Below are 23,559 nucleotides of genomic sequence, written 5' to 3'. Positions count from 1 at the left end.
TATGTTTTGTACACCAGCTATCAGATATGAAAGCTTCCTCGCTACAACCTTCAATCATAGCTGGCATCGTCGCCACTGTCATCATGAGATGGTGACGACGACAAATCTTGGAATACAAAAACTTACTGTGTCAAGAATTTAAAAACCGAGCTGAAAGGTTGCCATTTTGTTCAGTTGCTGAAATCAAGACAGAATGACAGAAGGCTCTTTGTTCATACAGGAAACAATACTTCCACTAAATATTAGGAAAGTGGTAGGAAAACTGGAAGCATTGCATCTGTATTTCACCTGGTTATATAATTAGGAATTATAGTTAGTGAACTTTTCAAATACAGTAAGCCCTCATAACGTAGTGAATGGGATGGCAAAAAATTTTTACAGAAGCAGTAATTTGATAAAGGTGACTACTAAATAAAAGCTAAAGAAGTAGTGCTGAAATAGCACAACTCTGTGGAAGTCTAATACGGGCGTCACATGGTGCATTTTCGGTTGCGATCGAGCCAGATCGGGATTCAATTTCTCAGTCGTGATTGCCTCCTTTGCACAAGCTGCGAGTAGCTTTGGGCCCATCGCACACGTGGAAGGCAGCAGAGTAACATTTGTCTGTTCTATTGTGCACTGCTTTCACAACACCGTGACCGCGGCACTGCCTGATGACATGCAGCCGCAGCTCGGATGGAAAAGGGTGCTCCCACTCACTTCATTTATCTAGCTGTTTACCCATGCATGGGGAGCACACTGACCGCTTTTAATAAGCGATGACCCAAATGTGCCACCATTCCTTTCTTCAGGCAGTGAAAAGTTAGCGTCATGCTTTTCTCTGGCGGCATCATATTCTTACACCGCCAGCATCCTGTTGCCAGGGCTCACCACGCAATAAGAAAATGACAAAGTGTGCTTTGGGCCACTCAAGCCTCACCAGGCCGATGGGTGGGTGGGCACACCACCAAAAGACCCAGGCCGAATGGGACGAGTGAAAGCTTTCCGAAGCCACAAAAACAATGCATGTCTTGGGCTGCACGAGTCCTAATAGCTCGGCTTGTGTCGGTGTCTCGTGCTGCAACGCTGCACATAACCCTTCACATTACATAGATGTCGACTGCAGTTGAGTCTGCCAAATGTTTTAGTGACATTGGATTGCAAGTCAAACCTCGTTAATTTTACCCCCCTTAATTAGGAAAATCTGATAATTTGGACTCATCCTCTGGTCCCAGCAGGCGTAAGCATTATTTAATGGCATCAAATTCTTGTTATTTCGGACATATGTGTCCGCACAATAATTTGTTTGGACAAACCTTGGAGCACAGCAAGCGCAGAGCACAGCAAACGCGTGATGTAAAAGAGCAAAAGTGGCACTACAGCAGTCCAACCAAAGCAGAGTCCTCATCGCCATTCATCAGTGCAAAACAACAGGAACACCGCAATGTTTCGTGCTCATTTGATGTTATAGCCCCTATTCTTGCATTTAACGCTGCGCATTACACCGTGTTGAGCGCATGCTTTTAGAACTGCGTAGTCGCCATCTGTGATTGTGTCAATAGCGACAATGGTTCCATCCACAGCGGTTGCGTCTAACAGTAGTTTCGTTTTGACTGGGTGCATGCATTGGCTGCATGCCTTTCAGAACCACATAGCCGTCATCCATGATCACGCCAATTGCAACGGTGTTCGTCCACAGCAGTTGTGGTAAGCTGCAGTTCCATTTTAACTCGGCGTGTAGGCGATACCGCAGCCAGCACACTGGCATCAAATCTGATGCCTACATCACTATAGACGGACGATCTGTTGCCAACCAGCTCACTGGCAAAAAAATCAGGCTCAGACATGCGAAAAGCATGTCTCAGATGAAGACACGGGTTCTGCGCCAAAGCCGCGATGCGATAGAAGCCGCGAAACCTTCGCTGGTGCAACCATTAATCAGTAACGAGATGACAAGAATTGCAGCTTCCGAGCTGCTTTTGTGCAAAGTACATGCAGGATTTGCTCATTCATTTGGTAAGTGAAATCGTGTTGATGTATTAAGCATTGGTTCATTGGTCTCTTGGTACCCTCAATAATTCAACATCTGTTTAATGCTGACATTTTTTTAAGTCCCATGAAGTCCAAATTAACAAGGTTTTACTGTAGTGCATTTTTTTTTTCTAGCATTTGTTTTTAACTGTATGAACGAGGTTCTACTGCACCAAATAAACATATTGTGAGCATTATCCATGTGCTTCATCTTCTGATCTGTACCTACTCATCATCACTGTTTTGGAACTGTGTCGTGGGGCCCTCGCTCAGGAGAATAAAGAAGAGTCTTATGGCCTAAACGTCTCAAAAATGGTAAAGTATGCTCTCTGGTTCCTCTGTCTTCTCACGCCCAGTCCCTCTCCCGCTTCAACTACACTACATTCCTGGAGCTCCGCTCGGAACACCGCCTCTATCAACTGCGCTCGGCCATCGCAAGACCATCGCAAAGCACTAGCAATTAAGACCAGCAGGCCTATACCGCAACGTCCACCTTGCCTGCTCTGGCGGGAAGCCCTTCTTGGATGGCCACCATCTTTCTGAAGGATACCCCGATGTTTGCTGGACTTTCTGGTGACAACGTTGAAGACTGGTTGGAGCAGTATGAGCACGTGAGTGCCTTTAACCACTGGAATCAATCCGCAAAACTTGTGCACGTCACATTTTATCTAACTGGTGTCCCCTGTTTTTATTTGTCTTTTTTTCACCCAATTACAGCAAGAAACCAATGCAAATGGAGCGATCATGGTTGCATGCTTTATTGCAAGTTTCACCAAACAGCACTGTTGCCACATTAATGCATTTCCTTGCGGACAAAACAAATCAAGGGCATTGTAATGCAACGAAAACCTGTTTTAGAAGCGAAAATCAGTAGTGAAAGATTTACACTGATGCTCGAATGAATGCTGTTGTGTGCTCATAAATAAATTTCAAACGTTCCATGAGGTCAACGTTTTAACATAGATCTTGCTTTAATATGCTATCGTCCCTAGTGGAAATCCATCCCATGCCGCCACAGTGGAACGCTGCGGCAAAATTTGGTGAGCAAAACCTAGAACACTTTTGTGGCTCTCGGTGGCGTCTCAGGCCTAACAACGTTGAAGCAAACAACCAATCTTAATAATAACGACAAGAGAGTGCCGATACCTTGTCTTCGGCTTGAGATGAGACGAAGAGGTGGCTGATCTTACTAATTATTTTTTGCTGCCACGGCAGAGAGCAAGTTAGAAAAGCCAATTCAGATCGAAGCGGGAGGACCAGGGAAGACTGGTTGGTGCCTTGTTCTTACGCAATCACGCTGTCCCAAATGGATGTCACCGCATAAGCTTTCGGGCAACAAGCGATATTTTCTGGCTGGCCAAAAATCAGCGACACAACAACCGACAGCAACGGATTGCCCTCCGTGATAGCAAAACCTGTTGCTCGTAGCTGTCGCTTGTTGCTGTTACTAGAAAATCACTCACTTGAAGCATGCGTTGCCGAGGAAGGAGGCTCGACATGGATTTTGGCTTTAAAGCAGTACACAACAAGACCTGGATCTTCAAGCTTGGATCTAGTGTCACAAAAGTTCAACAATGTGGCTTCATTGAGTAGTGTCAGCACAGTGAACTTTTCAGTTGATAAGTTACCGAGTGATGAAGGCAACCATTCCATGTTCGAATCCTCAGGCCTCACTTCACGGCCACATTGTAATGACGCATGGTTATATTGTGCTCAGTTTTACAAACACGATATTAAGGAAGGACAGGACGTGGATGGACATAGCGCATTGTCCTGTCCTGTCCTTCCTTAATATCGTGTTTGTAAAACTGAGCACAATATAACCGTGAACCTTCACCAACTAGCCCCCTTCATTGCTTTACTAAATGTAATGATGCAGATAAGTAGAACTTGAACAATCACTGAACCTCTCAACATACAGCTGCCTTGCAACTACTATATTTACTCGAATCTAGCATGCATTTCTTTCCCGATAAAATGGGTAACAAAATTGCGTGCACGTTAGAATCGAGTATGACCCTAAATCTGTGTTACCATATCACCATCGTCATTTCAAAATGGCCGCCTCATATGCGCTTCGAGCCTAGCTGCCGTAACTTCCTCCACGTGCTGTAGTACGTGTGCTTTGGTTAGTTTACCGTCCGTCTCCTGTCTTCTGCGTTTCCTCAATCAGCATGGAAGTGCCAACTGAGAAGACACGCCGACTGTTCACCACGATGCCGCAATTAAAAGGAAAGTGATCAAGCGTACAGAGATGGGCGGGAATCAGGCCGTATCACTGGCGTTCGGAGTTGCCGAAACTTGCGTGCTGGACTGGCGCAAACAGGAGAGGCGTTCTACTCGGACGGCTGCTGCACGGGCATGGCCACGTAGCCCCCATCTTGAAAGCGATCTGCGATGCGCTGTGCTCTCGTCACTTAGTTCACATTGAAGCGAGAGGCCACAATAACGGTCAATTTGCTCGCATCTGCTACCACACTTCCCCACTCCAGCGTTTTGATAAAGAGTTTCTGCAGTCACTGCGTGAGACATGTTCATGTTTGCTTGTGCTTGCGTGACACCATGCTTGTTAATTTAGTTAGTAAGCGAATGTGTTCATGTTTGCGCAACACCATGCTTGTTAATTTAGTTAGTAAGCGAATGTTTAAAAGTTTATACGGCTGATAAAACTTACTTTTCATATAGCTGTCTACTAATTTGCTATCGCAATCAATGCTTCGCCTTTCGGGCGAAACTGTGACTTTTTTTATTTATTGCAACTTTAGTGCATTGGGGGTAAATCTTCCGTTTTCCCAAATGAGAGAAAGCTCTATTTCTGTTTGAAATAATGAGATGCGCGGTACTGTAAAGAACTTTTTTTTCTTTAAGTCACGGCAAATGGGCGCGCGTTACGATCGAGGGCTTTTCCTTTTGTTTCCTTTTTCCTTTTTTTTGGTCAAAGAAAACAGGTGCACGTTACAATTGAGGGCACGCTAGAATTGAGTAAATACGGTATGTCACAAGAGCAATGTGACCAACACTGCCAGAGCACCATGTATTTTGAACACGATTCCTTGTTAGGATGTATTCCGATAGCACACGAGCAGTCATGTCTGCCACCTCAATTTGACATCCTAAAGCACATTTTACATCAGCCATGCTCTACAGGAGGCATTAAGTGTATTGCATGAACAGGGCGCAGCCCTTGTGAACTCACCCGCTTGTGCAAGAGTGCCGCCAGAAGATCCCCGCAGCACCTGTGCTCAAGAAGCTGCAGGCACTCCTGCACCTGGCCTTCAGCCAAGCAAGGAGGGTACGGCTCATCGTGGGGGGACTGCCTGCTGGTTGGAAGAAACAGCCAGTTCTTCGCAATGTCTTCACCTTAAACCGCTTTTTCAGACATCTTTAGGGAACGGCCTGAAAAAGCATTTAAGAACTCTCCCACTCATAAGCAGAACACAAGAACTTTTGAATAGGAGCCAGCCCACTTCAAACCTTGTGAAATACTTGAAATGCTGATACCATAAATGGTTCCAACCACTGAACCCACATGTGGCTGTGTCACAAGCCTCAGAAGACACAGTACTAGACACAGAAAGTTGCATCAGTGCTCCTTCCACTTTAAGTATTCCACAGCTCTATCAGGGCTGCTGCTGTGTAGAACAACAATAAATGCTTGCAAGTATATAGTGCCAGTAGACATGAAAGCAAGCCAAAAGACAATTCAAGTGCAGAATGAATACAAAATATGGGTAAAATTTGCTACAAGGTTCGTATTCTTAAAGAAAAGAAGAAAAAAAAAAGACACCTGTGGGAACCAAGCATGATGTGCTCAACCGCCGTGGACGACACCCTGATTAGATCTGAAAAGGGACGCCCCATGGACATCCAGCGGATGTCTGTTTTAATAAATAACAATGTCCCATCAGTTATATTTGATGGATATCAAACAGATTTTAGCAGCAGGACATTCCAGAATGGACATTGTGGACGGGAAAGTTCCAATCAGCTGGCCATGCTGAAAGCTTCTGAAATATATGCCGCCATTATAGAGCCATTATAGAACTCCCAAGGTCAACTTCAGTGTGCGTTTTACCCACAGTCGCCAGAGCGCGTATGTGAAGGTGTGACGTCACATCACGTGATCCGCTGAGGAGAGTCTTTCCAGCTGCACTCGTTCGAGCCTCGCCACTGTGTACCATGTAACTAAGCGAGGGTTTAAAGGGCTAAATACAGTCCAACGTAGCTGGAGTGCATGCACATGTTACGTCAGGTTGGCGACAACAACAGCATCTATAGTTCGACCGATGGTTCGACACACTGGCGCGGCCAACATAACCGGACACTGCCAACGCACTCCGACGTCAAACGACCCTCGCCTGCGTACCAATCATGTAGGACTATAAACACACCTTTAACGGCTGCTTTGGGGGCGCTTGGTCGCTCAGTCTTCCCAAGGATGTAGCACATGCCAGTGCGAGCACGTCGGCCCTTCACCACAGGCACCTAGCTCAGTCTAAGCACCCTGCCGATATAGCTTGCCAGGAAGATGCACCGTAGAACCGCATCTAACCATGCTTAAAAGAGCTTTCGCTCGTATAACTAGGTTCAAGCCACGTTGAACCCCCACCACTTTTTTGCCACAGTTTTTTTTTTTAAGTTCGACCTATATTCCGGTAAATATTGCATGGAATCGGTGTCTAAGCATTCTGCGACAAACACGAAATCTAAAGTCTGCTATCCATAGCATCAACTTAAACAACATAAGTCACTTAATTTTACAGATACTCAAGTGCTTTTACCATATGATGACAGACCTTTTGCTGTGTCATGTTTTTCTATGTGCTCTTGGCCAGTGTACGAGGTGTAGTGCTACACAGACCGCTAAATATGTTTCGGCAACCTTTAATCCACAGTTATTGCTGTCATCCTTGGCCCACTGAATGAGTTTTGCAGAGATTATCACTTGTGAAGTGCTTGGCTGGTGCTCATCCCAGCAGGTGAGGTATACTGAAACTTTAACCCTTTCAAACCTGAATGTATATATATAGTAGCTTGTTCGGCGAGCCATGAAAGTATGGCTCGCTTTCCGGTTGGCCTGTCATTTGTGCATTGTGTGCAGTCACAAAAGAGACCGTAGAATTTCACAGGGCTGAAAAATGTATCTTCTTGGCAAGTGAATTCAACAACGCCAGCTCATTCAGTCCCGTAAGAATATCTTTAACGTGTGATGCAACGTTCAAAAACATCACAGCTTGGAAACTAATACCCTTTCGTTTTTAACAATATTGCATGCTCGCTGTTACGCGTTTTAATCTTTTTATTTGCATTTGGTGCCAGTGGCTTAAAGGATCATGCATTCAGTTGAGCCAGTCATTTGCACTTTGGAACGATAATGCTGACTTCAGCCAAAGAGACTGTTGCAACCAAAAAGACTGCTTACTGCCAAAGCGACTACTGAAGTTTTCCGAGATTAGGGGGTGCATTTTCCGTGCCATGCTGCATTGCAAACAATTATCTTTTACTAACCCATATTGGACCACATTATCATCAGCACCCAAAGTTAGTTTGCATTGTCGTTCATACGCAATCTAGGCCAACTAATGGCGAGTTTCAATGGCAGATTCAGAGCTCTTCTGGTAGTAGTTTTTCTGCTCCTTGCAGAGCAAGTCTATTTGAGTAGGAGATTGGGAGTGCCTCATGTATCTTTTATTGGTAGATTGGGAGCAGCTCCGCCGCTACATTCACTCCACGGAGCAGCGCTCTCTACTTCAAAAAAATTGGCGGTGTCGATCGGAACTTGCGTGATGTCAGGCCACCTACAGCCAACGTACTGCTACGGTGCATGCGCCTGTGAATGCGCGTCGCGGTCTCTCGGAAGCAATGAGTGGTGCTCCTCATCGTCAACTCGCACTTTTACTGCTTCCAGAGAGCAATGATTTACCTAGCTCAAGTTCCAAATCGACCAGCGGAGACTCAAGCGACGAAGAAGCTTCAGAAGCTATGTATTCAAGCAAGCTTTCGATATCATGTTTCGGCCGTCGACCAAGAAACCGAAAGGTTTGCGTTTCATCGACTACATAGTCTGCCAGTATTCGGATGAAGAGGTGACAATGGCTCCTTCCTGGAAGCTCGTATTTTACCAGCCTTTACTTTGTTTGATTAAATGCAGTTCCGAAGGCACTTCAGGCTGTCTCGATGTGTTGCCACCAAACTGATCACAGACTTCGCTGCATCTGCGATGTGCCCGACAAACAATCACAGCAGATGAGAGAACTAGACTTACATGGGGTGCGAGTTTCATTAGAGCACAGGAGGCTGAAAAGAAACACGAAACTTCTAAACACAATGTGGGCATGAGTTCAAGGCGATAAAATGAAAAACAGTAGGAATGCTGCGTGCTTTCGGAAGCGGATGTGCGCTAGCGCCCCCTGCCGTTTGCTCTGGTGGGAGTGCCTGTATTTCAACTGCAGATTTCATTCTGTTGCCCTCCGCCGCAGCGGAGTGCAACAAATTCACTATCAAGAAGATGTTACACGAATCCTATTCATCTGTGTCCCTATCCTGTACCGCATGCTGAGCGTCGAGTCATCCAATCAGAAGTCGACAAAATGCTCCGTAAAGAGGTCATCGAGCCATCAGCCAGTCCTTGGGCTTCACCTTTCGTCCTTGTGAAAAAGAAAGATGGTACCTGGCGTTCTTGCGCCGATTATAGCCACATAAACAAGATCACGTGAGAAGACGTCTACACATTACCATGCATTGATGATGCCGTGGACTGCTTGCGCGGAGCTAAATATTTTTCATCCATCAATCCTCGATCCAGCTAGTGGCAGATTTCAGTTGATGAAATGGACCGCGAGAAGACGGCCTTCATCATGCCAGAGGGCTTATATCAATTCAAGGTCATGCCCTCTGGGCTATGCAATGCTCCTGTGATATTTGAACGTATGATGGACTCTCTTCTACGAGGCTAGAAATGGACTTGTCTCTGTTACTTTGATGAGGTTGTTTTTTCTTCCATGTTCGGCAGCCACCTTACCCAACTCGCTGCCATTCTTGCGGTCTTCTGAAAAGCCGGCCTCCAACTGAACTCCTCGAAGTGGAAATTCAGGCACCGTCAGATTACTGTGTTGGGACACCTCGTTGACGCATCTGGTGTCCAACCAGGTTCCCGAAAAAGTTAGCGCCGTACAAAGTTTCCCTGTGCCACATTCTGCTTCTGACTTGCGCTGCTACGTCGGCCTGTGTTCTTACTTACACCGTTTCGTCAAACACTTCGCCAACATTACTCGGCCCTTGACAGATCTTCTAAAGAAGAACATGTCATTCTCATGGGGACCGGAGCAGGCTCACGCGTTCCCCGCTCCCATCGGATTTCTGACCACTCCTCCAATACATGCCCACTTTGATCCATCAGCATCGACCGAAGTCCACACTGACGCAAGCGGCCATGGCATCGGCGCTGTTCTCGCCCAACAGAATGGTACTGAGTGCGTGATAGCTTATGCCAGCCGCCTGCTGTCACCTGCCAAGAGAAATTACTCCATTACTGAGCAGGAGTGCTTGGCTTTAGTTTGGGCTGTCACCAAGTTCCGGCTATATTTGTACGGCCGCATGTTTTCGTTCGTTACAGACTACCAAGCACTCTGGTGGCTGTCTTCCCTCCAGAACCCGACAGGACGGCTTAGTTGCTGAGCTTTGCGGCTCCAGGAATTTTCGTTTCTGGTCAACTATAAGTCTGCACAAGGACACTAACTGCCTCTCTCGACACTCCAGGGATCCCGCTGAGCCTGCTGCGCATGATCCGGTGACATGCGTGATGGCTTTTACTGACATGACTGACATGTGCGCTGAACAAATGCAATGAATCCTTACAGTCCATCATCGCTGGAGTGCAATCTGGCAGCACTGTCGCCACGTGCCACATGTTTGTTCTGCATGACGGCATCCTCTACCGCCGCAATATCAATCCTGACGGCCCTGAGTTGCTCCTTGCCCTTCCTCATCATCTGCGATCCATCGCTCTCGAACAACTTCACGATGCACCGACAGCGGGACACCTTGGTGTTTTGCGTACATACGACCGTGTACGACGCCGGTTCTTCTAGCCGGGTCTCTACTACTCCGTGCTATTATGTCGCAACTTGCGAATGGTATCAGCGCTGGAAGAAACCTTGCTTGCCACCTGCCGGACGATTCCATCCAGATGAAGTTCCCTCTGAACTGTTCTTTCGCGTAGGCCTTGACCTGCTTGGCCCTTTTTCAATGACGACTAGAGGGAATATAAGTGGATCGCCGTCGCTACTGACTATGTGACATGCTGTGCAATCACAAAGGCGTTGCCGACTAGTCGCGCAACAGACGTTGCCAATTTTCTCCATGACGTTATTCTTCACCACGGTGCACCCAGACAGTTACTTAAAGACTGCAACCGCTCGTTCATGTCTCGAGTTCTCGACGACCTCCTCCGCTCTTGTGCCACTCAGCACAAGCTGTCCACCACCTACCACCCACAAACGAACGGTCTTATGGAACGTCTCAACTGGACAATCACTGAGATGCTGTCGAAGTAGATCTCCCATGAACACCGCGACTAGGACGCCACGCTGGCCTTCGTAACATTCGTCTATAACTCTTCCTGACTGACACCACAGGATATTCACCCTTTTATCTTTTGTATGGTCGCAACCTCACATGGCATGGCATGGCAAGAACTTTATTTTAGTCCAGAGAAACTAGGGTCCGAGGGCACAAGCCCCCAGTCTAAATCGGTGGCTCCACCCACATAGGCACCGGTAAGCCAAAGGCTTTCCCGATGTCGTGAGCTCTCCTGACGGCCAGGAGTTGATCTTGGAGGACTTCACTAGATATGCGCCGACTCCAGCCCTCCTCAATGTTGAGATCCGAAGCCCTTTGGTTGGGGCACAGCCAGAACATATGAACAAAAAGACACGGAGTGTGTCCATAACTTTTACGTTCCGCGGGAAAATCCTGGTCAATTTTGTTAAGCACAAAAGGTGTGGGATAAGATTTAGTTTGAATCATTCTTAATGTGACTGCCTGAGCTCGGTTGAGCTTCTGATGCGGGGGAGGAAAAAACCTCCTGCCGTCCCTATAGTGTGAGGTTATCTCGTGAAAAGTAGTAAGTGGGTCTTTGTAGGAGCCGCACTCATCCTGGAGCAGTTCCTGATCTGATGCGCGGCAATTGAGATCTCGCACGGCATAGTGAGCTTGATCACTCTGCCTCACATTGCTGTTTGACACCATGCTCCCTTCTGTGCCCCGCATTGCCACTGACTACACTCGTGAAGTCAGTGATCGCACTCACATGGCAAGTCCAGTTGCCCGATCTCGTTTATTAGCCTCGCAGCATATACAAAAAAGAGCATTACCACTGGTGCCATCGCGATGTTAAGTTTGCGCCAGGTGCTTGGGTGCTCCTTTGGTCACCATGTCCTAAGGTTGGCCTCTCCCAGAAGCTTCTCTCTCGCTACACAGGGCCTTATGCAGTCCTACGTCAAGTTAACGACGTAAATTACGAGATTACGCTGCTACAGTTTGATGCATCCTCAAGTTCGACACCTGTTGACGTCATCCACGTATCGCAGTTGAAGGCATACTTCATTCGCAATTCTTCGCCTACCATGCGCCGAGGCGGCGCTTCACCACACGGGGGTCCTGTTACAGAAGGATGAAAGAACGGAGGAAGAAGATCGCGGGACGCTGGCTGCTGCGTGTTGTTGGTGGTCAGCCATCTTAATTACTCCGACTCATTATATATATACAGGAGATGAAAGATCTGATCAAGAAACGTCAATGTGTGAAGGACTCTAAGCGTATACAGCCAGAATAGAACTGGCAGAACTTTCCAAGTTAATCAACAAGCGTAAGGCAGCTGACATAAGGAAGTATAATATGGATAGAATTACACATGCTCTCAGGAAGCCTAAAAGCAGTAAAGAAGAAACTAGGAATAGGCAAGAATCAGATGTATGCGTTAAGAGACAAAGCCGGCAATATCATTACTAATATGGATGAGATCGTTCAAGTGGCTGAGGAGCTCTATAGAGATTTATACAGTACCAGTGGCACCCACGACGATAATGGAAGAGAGAATAGTCTAGAGGAATTTGAAATCCCACAAGTAAGGCCGGAAGAAGTAAAGAAAGCCTTGGGAGCTATGCAAAGAGGGAAGGCAGCTGGGGAGGATCAGGTAACAGCAGATTTGTTGAAGGATGGTGGGCACATTGTTTTAGAAAAACTGGCCACCCTGTATATACAATGCCTCATGACCTCGAGCATACCGGCATCTTGGAAGAACGCTAACATAATCCTAATCCATAAGAAAGGGGGCGCCGAAGACTTGAAAAATTATAGACCGATCAGCTTACTGTCTGTTGCCTACAAACTATTTACTAAGGTAATCGCAGATAGAATCAGGAACACCTTAGACTTCTGTCAACCAAAGGACCAGGCAGGATTCCGTAAAGGCTACTCAGCAATAGACCATATTCACACTATCAATCAGGTGATAGATAAATGTACAGAATATAACGAACCCTTAAATATAGCTTTCATTGATTACGAGAAAGCGTTTGATTCTGTCGAAACCTCAGCAGTCATGGAGGCATTATGGAATCGGGGTGTAGACGAGCCGTATGTAAAAATACTGAAAGATATCTATAGCGGCTCCACAACCACCGTAGTCCTCCATAACGAAAGCAACAAAATCCCAATAAAGAAAGGAGTCAGGCAGGAAGATACCAGCTCTCCAATGCTATTCACAGCGTGTTTACACGAGGTATTCAGAGACCTGGATTGGGAGGAATTGGGGATAAGAGTTAATGGAGAATACCTTACTAACTTGCGATTCGCTGATGATATTGCCTTGCTTAGTAACTCAGGGGACCAATTGCAATGCATGCTCACTGACCTGGAGAGGCAAAGCCGAATGGTGGCTCTAAAAATTAATCTGCGAAAAACTAAAGTAACAGCATCCGGAGGGAACAGCAGTTTACAATAGGTAGTGAGGCACTGGAAGTGGTAAGGGAATAGATCTACTTAGGGCAGGTAGTGACCGCAGATCCGGATCACGAGACGGAAATAATCAGAAGAATAAGAATGGGCTGGGGTGCGTTTGGCAGGCATTCTCAAATCATGAACAGCAGGTTGCCATTATCCCTCAAAAGAAAAAGTGTACAATAGCTGTGTCTTACCAGTACTCACCTACGGGGCAGAAACCTGGAGGCTTACAAGAAGGGTTCTACTCAAATTGAGGACGACGCAACGAGCTACGGAAAGAAGAATGATGGGTGTAACGTTAAGGGATAAGAAAAGAGCATATTGGGTGAGGGAACAAACGCGACGTGATGATATGTTAGTTGAAATCAAGAAAAAGAAATGGGGCATGGGCAGGACATGTAATGAGGAGGGAAGATAACCGATGGTCATTAAGGGTTACGGACTGGATTCCAAGGGAAGGGAAGCGTAGCAGAGGGCGGCAGAAAGTTGGATGGGCTGATGAGATTAAGAAGGTTGCAGGGACGACATGGCCACAATTAGTACATGGGGTTTCTTCTTTCTTCTATATATATATATATAGAAGAAAGGGGGTTAACCGAGGGGCCCGATTTTTATTAGTCATATTATAAGAAGCCAACAAACACTGACACCAAGGACAACATAGGGGAAGTTACTTGTGATTAATAAATGAAACAAAGAAACGATACATGAATGGAAATTAAAGTGAATGAAAAAACAACTTGCCACAGGTGGGAACCGAACCCGCCTGCGAAGGTTGTGGGTTCGGTTCCCACCTGCGGCACTTTAACTTTAATTCACTTTAATTTCCATTCATATATTGTTTCTTTATTTCATTTATTAAGCACAAGTAACTTCCCCTATGTTGTCCTTGGTGTCAGTGTTTGTTGGCTTCTTATAATATGACCACACACACACACACACACACACACACACACACACACGCACGCACGCACGCATGCACGCACGCACGCACGCACACACACACACACACACACACACACCCGTAACAATATAAAGTGACTTATTGCCCACCTTCATCACTCTCAAGAAAGCGCTTTATCGGTGTTTACGAAGAACCACCACATGCCATCCTTAATACTTGTTGCTGGGCTAGTTGGTACATCTTATTCCACAACGATACAACCAATGATGGAAAAAAACCTGTATCGATTATACTATCGACTGTATAGTAGGTAGAACATAACCACAGAAAAAGAAATTTAACAAGAGGCGACAATCGGCGAAAACTGGCAACAGGAAATACGTCATACTAGTATTAATACCGTTCATCAGCTACCACGAGCACCGAAAAAAAAAAGAAAGAATGTGAAAATGAAGTAAGCAGACATTGATTTTTTTTTTCCTTTTATTTTTTCCCGCTAAAACTAAGAAGTTTTGTGTATAAATGAACTTGTACCTTGCGACTCATTCTTTATGCGTTACCTGGAATTGTCATAAAAAAGTTAGAAGCAATACAAAGAAGAGCCATAACATTTATTCACAATAAATATGGTCACGTGGTAGTGACAGTGGAAAAAGCAAAATGGTGAATGGCAAAACTTGCCTATTATTGGGCAAACTTGTGCCCACAAAAGCAAGTTAAACTTAAAGAACAACGATAGCGGCAAGCACAGTCGGCGATCGTCTAAAATCTGATCCGCGGGTCAAGCACGTCAGCTTTTCATACATCAGTCGTCGAATGATCCAGAGTAATCGCTGGGACCTGCATGTCTTCCAAAAAGCTCTATGCCATTCGCATCATGCATACATGAAATCAGATTACGCAAGGTTCGGGGACAGAAAGCGGATGCAGGTGGAACCATCGATAACATTCCAGAAACTTCCGATACATGCAGGCGCGCCCTGTGCTGTGCAATAACATTTGTTGGGCAGTGAAACGTGGTCACCCCATAAACATAAACAAGTACATGTGTCAATACCCCACTCTTAAAAAGAATTGTGCCGACGCTACAAACATAAGAGAGCGAAACAAAAAAGGACACTTATTAAACAAAAGTTACAAAACAACGAAAAGAAACAAAGTCCAAAAAAAAAAAGTCCAAAGGTCAGCTACGCAAAGTTCCAAAGTTCATTAGCGCTGGTAGAATGCCTTGAGTCGCACAACATGGACTATTTCAGGTTGTGAGCAGCGCCGCTGTGACAACGAAATGCCGTTTGGTACAACCTTATAGTTGAGGGTGGCAATGCGTCGGCTGATCTTGTAAGGTCCGAAATAACGGCGTAAGAAAGCTTCTCACCAAGTCCTCGTGGGCGAATTGAGGTCCAAACCCAAACAAGGTCACCGGTCTGGCAATCGAGTAGCGTTGTCGAAGGTTGCAGTGTCCGCTGTCAGTCCTCTGGTAGTTTTTGATCAGCGGGCGGGCGAGCTGTCGGGCTTCTTCGGCGCGCTACAGATAGGTGCCGACGTCAAGATTCTCTTCATCGGTGACGTGCGGCAGCATGGCGTCGAGAGTCGTCACCCAGTTCCTGCCGTAAACCATCTTAAATGGCATGATCTGTGTTGTTTCTTGCACCGCTGTGTTGTAAGTGAAGGTTATGTACGGCTCGAAGCATCCCAGGTATTGCGCTTGACATTGACGTACCTTGCAAACATGTCTGAGGTGCCTATCAGACGTGCCCAGCGGTCGGATCATCATATAGGGTGCGCAGTACTTCTGTACACAGCACTGACGGAACAACCAGAAGGTAGTTGGTGCAGACTGGTGAGAACTTCTATACGAGCCGATTGTTTTGAAGCAAGAACAAAGACAATCCTCGCTTAAATGCCCTAGGGACAACATCGGTGTGCCGTTCCAAATATTCGACGGGGCTTTTTAGCTCTGGGTCTGCTCGTTGCTGTTCAACGAAGTGTTCCGCGCTTATTATTGCAAGGAACCTGTCGTCATCCTCATCATCTTGCGGTGGCGTGATAGGCAATTGGCATCTGAGTGTTTTCATCCGGACTTGTCGGTTACAGTGATGTACTATTGTAGTCTGATGCTTTACTGTGCCAGCCGTCCTGAAAGATCCTTTAAATTTGGTACCCAACACAACGCGTGATGGTTGCTGATGACTTTGAATGGCCTGCCATATAGGTAGGGGCGAAATTTCGCTGTAGCCCAAACGATGGCGAGGCATTCCTTTTCGGTTGTAGAATAATTGCCTTCCGCTTTTGACAACGACCGGCTAGCGTAAGCTATCACGTGTTCATGACCATCTTTTCTCTGGACTAGCACAGCACCGAGGCCTAGGCTACTGGCGTCAGTGTGGATTTCGGTATCGGCGTGCTCGTCGAAGTGCGCAAGTACGGGCAGCGACTGCATGCGACGTTCGAGTTCTTGAAATGCGTCGGCCTGCGGCGTTTCCCACTTGAACTCGACGTCACATTTAGTTAGCTGCATCAGCGGCTCAGCGATACGTGAAAAGTCCTTGACAAATCGCCTGTAGTAGGCACACATGCCAAGAAATCTACGCACTGCCTTTTTGTCGATGGGCTGCGGGAACTTTGCGATGGCAACTGTCTTCTGCGGGTCAGGGCAAACTCCAGACTTGCTGATGGCGTGGCCTAGGAACAGAAGCTCATCGAAAGCGAAGCGGCACTTTTCTGGCTTCAGAGTGAGCCCTGATGACTTGATGGCCTCTAGTACTGTCGCAAGCCGCCTTAGGTGATCGTCGAAATTTTCGGCGAAGACGACGACGTCATCCAAGTAAACAAGACAGGTCTGCCACTTCAATCCTGCTAACACCGTGTCCATGACGCGCTGGAATGTTGCAGGCGCTGAGCAGAGTCCGAATGGCATGACTTTGAACTCGTAGAGGCCATCTGGCGTGATGAATGCGGTCTTTTCGCAATCTCTCTCGTCTACTTCTATGTGCCAGTAGCCAGACTTGAGATCCATTGACAAGAAGTATTTAGTGTTGCAGAGCCGATCCAATGCGTCGTCTATCCGTGGGAAGGGGTATACGTCCTTCTTAGTGATCTGGTTTAGTCGATAACGCAGAAACGTAGGCTTCCGTCCTTTTTCTTCAAGACAACAGGAGGTGCCCACGCACTTTTCGACAACTGCAAATGTTGTCGCGCAGCATTTCGTTGACTTGTTGTCTTATAGATTCACATTCTCGCTTCGAAACTCGGTAAGGGCTCGGGCAGAGTGGTCGAGCGCACTCTTCGGTGATTATGCGATGCTTTGCGACTGGTGTTTGTCGAATCCTTGATGACGTCAAAAAGAAGTCTTTGTATCGCAGGAGCAGACTGCTGAGCAGTTACTCCTTAATCATGGGGAGACTTCGGTTTATGTCGAAGTCTGGTTCGAGAACTACAGTCGTTGGGGTTAATGCGGCAGAATCCGAGAGGACAAACGCATTGCTGGTTTCCAGAATTTCCTCGAAATATGCGATGGTTGTACCGTTGTTGATGTGCTTGAACTCCTGGCTGAAGTTTGTCAGCAACACTTTCCTTTTTCCTCCGTGCAGTTGAGCAATCCCTCTTGCGATGTAAATTTCACAGTCGAGCAGCAGACGTTGGTCGCTCTCGATGCTGCCCTCTATGTCGGCAAGTATTTGGTGCCGACGGAAATGACAATGCTGGAGCAGGGCAGAATGCTGACTTGATATTCGAGCACACTCAAGGCATGCAACTATGAGAGCTTTTTGGAGGTATCGTTTTGTCTTCGGATAGCATTATTGACTTCGACTTCAGGTCGATGATTGCACAGTTCTGGTTCAGAAAGTCCATGCCGAGAATTACGTCTCATGAGCACTGTTGAAGGACAATGAGAGTGGCAGGTAAGTCCGGTCATGAACGGTAATTCTTGCGGTGCACGTTCCAGTCGGCGTTATTAGGTGTCCTCCAGAGGTCCGAATTTGAGGGCCTTCCCATGCAGTCTTAACCTTCTTCAACTGGGCGACTATGGGTCCACTCATGATGGAGTAGTCGGCTCCTGTGTCCACTAAGGCGGCAACTGCGTGGCCATCGAGAAGCAGGTCAAGATCGGAAGTTCTTTGTCTTGCGTTGCAGTTAGGTCTTGGCGTTGGATCACGGCTGCGGCGTGTTGAACTGAAGCTGGAACGTCGTGTCATCAGATCGTTTTTCGTTGGCGTATTCTTGAGTTTGAGGCTTCGTCGGGATGGCGTCGTCTCATTGATGTTGTCAAAAAACCTTTTCAGCCTCTTCAGCGGTGGCAGAGGATATTCGTCAGTTGAAGACGAACAGCAACCGCACTTCCATCGGTTGCTGCCTTTAGTTTTCCGGGCATTGGCTGATGGACCGGCCCCGGGCTGGGCCTGTGTATGGATGACACTGCAGCGACAGGTAGCGGCCAGGTGACAGTGAACAGGACGGTCATCGAGGGCTCCATTACGTTGCAGCGAGATAGTCGGCAATGTCACGTGGGGGTTCACCTTGCTATGTTCGTGGTGCATTTATGGCAGACCCTCACAGTCCCATCTCACGGTAAGGGCATCAGCAGTAGATGTGCCCAGCTTCTCCGCAGTGATAGCAAAGCAGACGGTGGTCGAGGGAACGCCAACCGTCAGTCTTCCTTGGAATGCTGCGTGGGGCGATGGGTTGGCGAGCTGGCGGTGGTGGTGGTGGATGATGGAACTGTGGCATCACTGGGCTCTGCCGTGGGCACAGAGGGGGAACATGACGGCGAGCTAAAGCAGCGTAGATCATCACTTGCAGCTGAGGCTGCGGCGATTCAGGGGCTACTTCGAGTTATTGGAGCTCCTCATGTACGACGTCGGCAATTGAAGCCACTTGAGGCTGTGATGAAGGGAACAGCTTCTGTAGCTCCTCCCACACGACAGCTCTGATAGCCTCACTCAGGTCATCGGTGGTGAGTGACTGAACTCCGACGTAGTTTGTTGAGTTCGTGCAGCAGTTGAATTGCCGTTTCCACATTTCCAGTGTCTTCTAGATGCTGGTGGCCTCATGAAGGAATTCGTCAACTGTCTTCCGTGGGCTTCGTACCATTCCGGTGGAAAGTTCTTCCTTGACACCACGCATGAGTAAGTGGACTTTCTTCTCAGACATTTCTGGGTCAGCGTGGTGGAATAGGCGGCTTATTTCTTCTGTAAAGATGGCAACATTCTCGTTTGGTAGCTGCACTCAGGCTTCCAATAGAACCTCGACCTTTTCTTTCCGGACAATGCTCGTGAAGGTCCGCAGAAAGTTACTTCGGAACAGCTTCCACATTGTAAGGGACGACTCCCGGTTCTCGAATCACATCCTCGTGGCATCTCCCAAAAATATGTACACGTGGCGCAGTTTGTCCTTAGAGGTCCAGTTGTTGAAAACTGAGATCCTTTCGAAACTCTCCTGCCAATGTTTCTGGATCCTCCGACGAAGCTCCATGGAAGGTAGGTGGCTCTCTAGGCTGTTGAAGCATGATGGGGGACGTTGGTGCTGCCATTGTGGTCGTTGATTTGGTAACTATCTTTCCGACTGTTTCAGACAAACGTCCGTGCTCCAGGGGCAGTCCATGCAGCCTGCGGTTAGTTTGCTGGTCCTTGGCAACGGTGGTGTTTGTGATAATATGTGGTACGCGGGAGTGCGAAGCCTAAACATATGAAGACAGTGCGCCGTGCAGTGGCGAAGAGGACCATCATCATCATCATCATCGACACCGTTTTAGAGCGTCGGCAGTGGCGCCTCATAAAGCGTGGCGCGAGAGTGTGGCCCGTGGCCCTGTGGCGTGAGCAGTGCACGGGGTTCGGCGTTCGACGGAAAACAGCTTCCTCGCTGGCCGTCTGGCCCATAGGAGCTATCGCCGCCCGCGCCAATACGCCACGTCCGAGTCAATGCTGTCGCTCGCTGGGAGGTTACCTCGCCCAGCTCTTCCGCTGGGCAACTGGTCCAGGAGGGCTGGCGGTCCTGAACCGGGGCAATCGAGCGTTCGGGCGAGCGGCCACGGGGCTACCCCGCCAGCTGTGGACGCGACCCGGTGACTGCGGCCGTGGGCTCCCGAGCGCATACCCCGCCGGAGGGAAACCGGGCACACGGAGGCTCCCGTCTATCGACTGTTGCGCAGGGCCACCTGAGCCCCGCGAGGCGGTCTGACCCGGCTGTCCGACCCGGCCGGCCAACACTGCTGTCTGACCCCGCTGGCCGACATCGGTTCCACGAGGTCTCAGACACGGCGACACACGTTTCCGCCGGAACTGTAGGCCAATCATAATCTACCGATCCATAGATATAGTGCATGTCGTCTATGAGGCATTTTGGGGAACTGTCACGTGTGTGTGCCGTTATCTGTGTTGTGTGCATCAATACAAGTCTGATGTGTGTTTGGGCTTCTGCATGCTGCTTCTCCCTTTTCCTGGAGTGATCCGGCCCCAATAACATCACAGTGTTGTCTTCGTCGTTCGGGCTTCGGTCATGGCTATGCGGGGGCGTTCAGTACATGAACGCACTGGCACCGCCATCAGATGTCATGTGTTAGTGACGGTGAAGAAAGCAAAACGGTGAATAACGAAACTAGCATTTCATTGGGTGCACTTGTGCCCACAAAAGCAAGTTATACTTAACGCACAACGATAGTGGTGAACACAGTCGGCGATCGTCAGAAACCTGATCAGCGGGTCAAGCGTGTCAGCTTTTTATACATCAGTTGTCGAATGTTCCACAGTAATGGCTGGGACCTGCGTGCCTTCCACAAAGCTCTATGTCATTTGCGCCGCGCATACATGAAGTCAGATTACATAAGGTTCGGCGACAGACAGCAGATGGAACCATCGATAACATTCCAGAAACTTCCGATACATGCAGGCGCATCCTGTGCTGTGCGATAACATTTGTTAGGTGGTGAAACGTGGTCCCCCAATAAAGATAAACAAGTACACGAGTCAATATAAATGCACCGACTCACCGACTAATCTACTAACACTGTCTGGAATGCAAACGCTATCTACCAGAGCAAAACAGACTCGAATGAAGTTCTTGTTTCAGCTATTAAAAGATAACCATAAGATAGATTTGTCCAGGTACATTTCATTTTCTGAGACACGAAGAACACGTAACAAACATGCGTACAATTTAACAGAATACACATGCAACGACGACACCTTTAAGTATACCTTCTTCCCCCACACAGTAGCTGAACGGAACCGACTTGATCCTGTTATAACCAACATTGAATCATTATCAGAATTTACTTCACAAGTAGAAGTGGCAGTACGTAAATAAAATCCTTCATCATCGCATGAATCGTCACAGATTTTGTATTGTGTTGGTTTCGACGTCCCCTTTTCCTTTCTTGTATTTTCAATTAGTTGCGTTATTTATGTAGACATATGCCATGCTCTCTTCCCAAAATAAATTATTACATATTACTGTATTACTTCTAGTCCTAAGATGATTGTCATAACTGCCATTTTTCCTGCTAATTTCTTGCCTAGACTTAAATCCTGCATACTTAGATGCATGAATATATACTGTATTGCCCAACTGCCACGTTCTCAAATGAGAGTAGCAGTATAAATAACAAAAATAAAGAAATAAGCTAACGGCATGCCAGATGTGCCAGATACATGCATTGTGTGCCAGACATGCCACTGAACTAACCAAGGCCGGCTGCGCATGTGAGCGTTCACCTGTTCGGCGCCCCATCTCTTTTGGAGGTAGCCTGGTTTGTTGATCTCCCAGCGTATTCTTGCATTCCTTCTGCACTTCGAGACGGCACTACTGGACCATGGCAGAGTGAAAAACAGAACCGAAACTTGTGACGCAGTTAGCAAAAAACAGCTTGGCGGCCACGGTGCAGTTAATTTCAGTTAATGGGCGTGGTGGAGATGTGTACTGGGAGATATTTCTATAGGCCCCAACAATATTGTAACTTATTTCGGTAGTTTTTTGGCACACTCGCCGCACCCGGCTTTGTGACACGGTTAGTGAAAAGCAGCTTGGCCGTGGTAACAAAGTTAGTCTGGCGGGTACTGAGTCGCAGTGGGAGAAGTTTGTGACGCTTTTTGTGGCCTCGCAACAACATACACTTTGGTTTGTTACTCATGCTTGTCAAAAACGCAACAAGCAAATGATAGCACGGGAGTGTATTGCTTGCACCGACAGAATGCACAATAAATGCTGAGGAGCTCAAAAACTGGGAACTTGTAGCTCTAACATTGCGTCATCTGAACGAGGGAAAACAGGCCTTGCACCCATGAATTTGTCACGAGTGCGAGTCGAAGAAACTCTGTGTCTGTCTAGCACAGTGTGGCTGAGAGCCTGTGCTGTCACCACCTCTACGTATACGTAGCATACCATCCTGTCGGCTGAGGCCAAGTCGTTTAGGAAACGCGCATTCGTCCGTGTATTTGTGCTCTTAAAGTGCAGGAAATAATGCCCAGGAAAGGGGAAATGCTTGGAAATAAAATGTTTTCTTTATATTTTATGGTACTGCTTGGGATGAGTCGGGTATTTTCTATGCAATATATGTAAAAGCGAATTGCTTTTGTTTGTAATGCTGCCCATTCACTATTTTTGCACGTTTCGCCTCGACACGCAGTATTCCTATTAGGTCTGAATACCAAAATGACGCGTGCCTGCAAATTATTTCTTTCAGTTGCCATTCTGCAGAGCTTCCTACGTCAACTACTACTGCTTACCTGGTGCCACAACGTTGGATGCATTTTTCTTAAGGCCTGCCTTAAAGAAAACGATGCTGTACCAACCAGCTCGGATCTAGACCCTTGTTCAGACGTTGCTGTGTTTCAGCCAGCAGGTGACACTGCTTCCCACTTCAGTGGAAGGCAACTACCACGAGACATAGGCTTCAATGACATCCACTCACCTGAGGAGTCTTGGAGAAGTTAGACGTCTTACCTGATGCCAGTGACAGAAGGCTTAGCCCAATTGTGGCCACTGCTCAAGAGGGCAGCGCTAATTTGTGGAGGCGGTTCACAGGCTCATTCCCGTCATGGGAGGAGTCCAGTGCGACATTTATCACAGAGTTCTTGTCTATTGCCACTAGGTACTGCCTGAAGGAAGGCCAAGTAACAGCGCAAGACATAAGGAGACAAACTGAAGAAAGAGTTTGGACTCTGGACTACGGACTCTCGACTCCAGCACCCCTGAAGGAATTTGTATGATCGTGGTGTACTATGACCAGATTGGGAAAAAGTTTATGGAATCCAAGAAGGTGGACCATCTGCTGCGACAGATACAGGCCGGACCTCCAGTACCTAGTGGAGGGCAAGGAAATTTCCATTTTCCGCCAAGGCAGTCGAAAGCCACATGGAGTGCACATGAAAGTATGCAGTATAAGCTCTTACACCTCCTGCACAAGAAGTGGCAAGGAAGGTACCAGAAAAAGGCAAGGAAGAAGCCTCCAACCAGTACTTCCTATGCTGTATCTGTGCCGATACTCTTATCAAATAGACACCAAGCAGACAATGCATTGCAGGTGACCATTCATAAGTGTCCTATATAAGTAAACTTATAAGTGTCACCATGTTTTTTTGTGTCTTATTCTTTACACCTAAAACCATTTCTAAAGCCATGTACCAACTAGCCCAGCAGCAGACATT

General features: G+C 47.4%; 1 protein-coding gene across 1 annotated transcript in view; it reads right to left on the bottom strand.

Annotated features, from left to right (window-relative positions):
• The window catches only part of LOC126523920 (uncharacterized), a 132,851-nt gene that overhangs the window by 47,853 nt on the left and 61,439 nt on the right, over positions 1-23,559 (bottom strand). Inside the window, exon 7 of the mRNA XM_072289029.1 lies at positions 5,207-5,327. Within this exon, the coding sequence (XP_072145130.1) occupies positions 5,207-5,327 (121 nt within the window). The remainder of the gene's footprint in view (positions 1-5,206; positions 5,328-23,559) is intronic.

Source organism: Dermacentor andersoni, chromosome 6, assembly GCF_023375885.2.
Source record: "Dermacentor andersoni chromosome 6, qqDerAnde1_hic_scaffold, whole genome shotgun sequence".
NCBI classification, from domain to species: domain Eukaryota; kingdom Metazoa; phylum Arthropoda; class Arachnida; order Ixodida; family Ixodidae; genus Dermacentor; species Dermacentor andersoni.
Note: the sequence above shows the minus strand (reverse complement) of the source record. Positions and strands in the feature narration are given on the sequence as shown.